Source organism: Tachysurus fulvidraco, chromosome 24 (genome assembly GCF_022655615.1).
Source record: "Tachysurus fulvidraco isolate hzauxx_2018 chromosome 24, HZAU_PFXX_2.0, whole genome shotgun sequence".
NCBI lineage: Eukaryota > Metazoa > Chordata > Actinopteri > Siluriformes > Bagridae > Tachysurus > Tachysurus fulvidraco.
The window spans coordinates 15,150,566-15,155,057 of NC_062541.1; the positions used below are offsets into that span (position 1 = coordinate 15,150,566).

The following is a 4,492-nucleotide window of genomic DNA, read 5'->3' on the forward strand; positions in this document are numbered from 1 at the left end:
CTTTAACTCTATTTAAAAATTTAGAGAAAACATTATTATTAACTGACAGAAAGGTTAATAGAACACATTGTCTCGTGTAAACTTCGTTATGTTAAAGTAAATGTTTGGTTTAATTCTGATTTTATTTGTTTTTAAATTAAAAAAATGTACATACTCCATACCAGTGGGTGGCGCTACGGCACCAATATGCTACAAACTTTAAAGCGAATAAGAAAAAGCCAGTTATAATCAGGATATTATGGCTGTTTTATTCTCCTGACACTGGTGTAAATCATGTGGACACGTGTTTACATGCAGACACGTGTTTACACGCAGACACGTGGCTTTCACAGCTCGGCTCAGCTCCTGAAGAAAGCTCCAGTGAGGTTGAAGGGGAAGACTGGAGCAGAGCAGCGCTGGCTGGTGCGACACGTGAACGATCCCTTCGTTAAAGCAGCTCAGCTTCAACACTTCCGCTGCAGGAGCGCGTTTAAACTGCTGGAAGTGGATGAGAAACACCGCCTACTGAAGCCCGGTCTCACGGTCATAGACTGTGGTGCTGCACCTGGAGCCTGGAGCCAGGTAGCAGTGCAGAGGGTCAATTCATCTGGGGAAAGTAAGGATTCAGTGCAGTTTGGGAGAAATTACAATTATTATTATTATTCTCTCTAACAAATTCTCTCTCTCTTCAAAGTTCATACATACATACAGCCATCCTTACTTCCATACATACATACATACATATATACATACATCAACCATCCATCTATCCATCCTTCCTTCCATCCATTGATCCATACATACATATATACATCAACCATCCATCTATCCATCCTTCCGTCCATACATGCATCATCCATCCATCCATCTATACATACATACATCCTTCCTTCCTTCCCTCCAACCATCCATCCATCCATCTATCCATACATACATAACAGAAAGTTCTTCAGATTAGTAACAGTAAATCATCATACCTCCCAGTCCCATAACCCATTAATTTCCTGTAACACTCCTCATTGTGTTGTATTCCTTATTTCAATGCAACACAACTACAAGCATTTTAAGTCAAAAGTTTGAGTCATCAAAAAATGTTCTCACACTCCTGTGACTGTCAATAAAGTATATGTTCAAATTCAAGTTTCTGAGGCTTTGCAAAATTTTATAAATAAGACTAAATATGATCCGTCCAGTCGAATAATGTGGCATTTTAACATGTTTCCTGTCAACTCTATCACATTATCACTCATGTGTTTAAGTAACTGCGAAAAATATTTCAACTTTCATTCAGAAAGGAGTGGACTTTATTATCTGTCCTGGTGATTTAATTATGATGAATAGCCTCTGGCATTAGGACCATTTGTAGTCAATTAACAGCTGAGTGATGATTTGTCACTAAATAAATATATTCACATAAACACCCATCTCTGACTTCACAATAATTTATAGATTTTACTGTTTCACTGTTTGTTGTTGTTGCAGGGCCTGATTTACCCAGAGGGCATGTAATTGGAGTAGATCTGCTACACATTGCCCCTTTACAAGGTGCCCACTTCCTGTCCAACCATGACATCACCAGTCCAGCCACTCACGCTGAGCTGCAGGAGCTCCTTCCTGAAGCCTACGCTGATATCATCCTCAGTGACATGGCACCCAACGCCACTGGACTTCGGGAACTCGACCATGAGAGACTCGTGTACATGTGTCTTTCACTGCTGGAGCTGTCTGAGAAGCTGCTGCGACCCGGAGGCTCTCTGCTGTGTAAATACTGGGATGGAGCTCTCGCACATAAACTCCGTGAAGGTCTTAATCGTGCTTTTCAGGACGTGAAGACCGTGAAGCCCAAAGCAAGCAGGAAAGATTCAGCCGAGCTGTATTTCCTAGCCAGGACGTTCAGGAAAACGTAGCACCTAAATTACTGTTGAGATTTTTTTACTTTTGAGGTAATTTTTGAAGTATGTTGTATATCTGGGGTTTGTTTGTAATTATTTTTTAAACAGTGGTCTGTTTCAAACTTAGTAAAGGTATTGCGTAACCACAGAATTATTTCATTACTTGGTTCTGAATATATACAGCAATATCTGCAAAACTGGTTATTACATCTGTTTGTTTGGCATCATTAAAAACACACAGCGAAAGGCTGCTTGTTGGTAGTTTCATGTGATTTCATGTGTATTGTTTTCCTCTGCATGGTGTCCTTTCTAGCTGAAGATGGTTTATACACTGGGCACAAATCACAGTGTTTGTTCCCGAAACCTTCCACAGTGTTGGTCTGGTTTCCGACTCACTCGATTCTCTCGAGCTACGTTTCATTACGTTCATCTACCGTCGTTACAAAAGCACATGGAGAATACAACCCAATTTTTATTAATTGTTTACATTTTGATGCTATTACACACAGTATGGTATCTTTTGTGTCACTCATCATTCCCCTGCTACTCATGCTGCATGTGCGTTGTGGAAAATAATGATGCCTAATTAATGGCTAAAAAACACACACACATTACTTCCTGAACAGATGTGGAAATAAGTACGATCTGTGGTCATGTTCATGGGAATCGTGACACCGATCTCCTGCGACTGAACTCACACCACTTCCTACAGGTAGTTTGGGGTTCGGTACCACAGCAGGCTTTTTGGTCCACATGACAGCCTTCACATTACCAGTGTTTCACTGCTCTGTTTCAGACTAAACTTCAGTATGAAAGCCTCCTTTAGACTTCTAACGGATTATTAAATATTACTGGAAATGTATTATGTCTTCTGCCCTTAATAGATTAATATCCGATGCTTGCTTTAGCCTGCATGAGAGTTCAAATGATTGCCAAGATTCTATTATTCTTCTGCTAAGATAAGATGCCGGTTGCAGTTTTTTCCCCTCTGTCATACACCCATCGGGTTGGACTCGTGGATACAACTGAGAGCATTCGTCCATCGAGCCTCTTCACAAAATCCACGCTGCAGAGGTTTGTACCTCTTCTACCATAGATCTTAGGATGTCCTGTGCACCGTTGCAGCAAATCTTAATTTTATTACACTTTAGCTGATGTAGCAGTTTGATCCAGAGAGTTACCATCAAACACAGGAAGCTGACCGAGAGGTTCGGTGGCTGATCTCTCACCTCGACATCACACACACTGAACTGCATTCGCTTCTGAACGTACCCACTGATGCCTTTTGAATGTATTCTGTCTTTATGAATTATGTAGATTCCAATTATTTTTTTTATAGATTTAACAGCAAGCTTGTGACAGGACACTGCACTCTCACTGCTGCTGCCTGAGTTTGATTCCTGAGCAGGGAACCAACCCAGCTAGTGGTTAAAACCTTTGCCAAATCGTATACATGGGGATCGGACGATCTGCTGTAGTGACTCCAAAAAGGGAGCAGATAAATGACGACAATGCAAGGATGTGCTGAAGCATGTATGGTCTTTCCTTTTCCTTGAAGAATCCAAAGCAGAATCAAAATCAAAGCCGTGGCAGATGTTTTGCAGCTGTGATGATCCCATGCTGCATTTGTTTTGACTACCTGGAAATAAGAACTAAAAATATGATCTTTTACAAACTAAAGATTCGAGATCATGGTGGGAAATTAGAGTAAAAAAAAACAACAACTAATGGATGTTAATGAAGCTCTTGCTTGTAGAAATTCATTCTGCCACTGTATGGCGCTCTTGAGTTGTCTGAATGCGCCGATCACGCCTGTGTTTTGAATGGTGTACTGTCCATTTTGATGATCTGTGAAATGCATAAATACAACACATTGTATGCGTTGGGTCGGAATGCGTCCTAGCGGTTTGCGAACAATAAGTTAAATCACTTTATCAGCACCAGACAGAATTGAAATTGCAGTTGCTGTTGTTTGCTGTTGCCACTGAGGCATTATAGCTTGTCATGGTGTGCATTTTTTTTTTCTTTCTTTCTTTCTTTCTGTTTTTTTTTCCCAACCAGATTTGATCATGACATTTTTTAAAAAGCTTGGAGTGTAAATCAGCAGGTCCTTGAAAGAAAAATTCCCACTTCAACGTATTCCGTAATCCCTCGAGTGTCATGATCGACAAGGTAGAAAGCTCTTGGTATGTTGTTGCCTGACATGACATCACATAATACTGCTCCACTGTGTCCTGATTGGATGTGGGAGATTAGACACTGGATGATCACTTCAATCTGGTTACGCTCTCTTGACTATTAACTCCTGAGAGAGCCCGTGGGACGCCATGGATCACAAATGCAGGAGATGACGCTCCTAGCGTTTTCCTGTTAACAAAGCAAAGTACGTAATAAACACAACTACGGATTTCGAATCTCTCTGGAAATTTCTACACATCGCAATCTATTATTGACTGATTTCTTTTCATCGGTGAATTTGGAAACTGTAACTACTTGACTAAATGCTAAACAGCTACTCGTGCTATATCTTATCACACGATATTCGGTTAGTCTCCCCATAATAGGAGCGCTAAATTGTTTACAGGTTGAGGGGGAAAAAAATCAGTTTAGCCAGTCATGCA

The 4,492-nt window shown here is 40.7% G+C and overlaps 1 protein-coding gene across 1 annotated transcript; it reads left to right on the forward strand.

The window, feature by feature from the left end:
• Nucleotides 1-192: 192 nt before the first annotated feature.
• On the forward strand, nt 193-2,132 carry mrm2 (mitochondrial rRNA methyltransferase 2). The gene is made up of 2 exons (XM_027173858.2): nt 193-595; nt 1,462-2,132. The coding sequence occupies exons 1-2, from the start codon at nt 274-276 to the stop codon at nt 1,884-1,886; spliced, it is 747 nt and encodes a 248-aa protein (XP_027029659.1). The 5' UTR covers nt 193-273; the 3' UTR covers nt 1,887-2,132.
• The last annotated feature ends 2,360 nt before the right edge of the window (nt 2,133-4,492 follow it).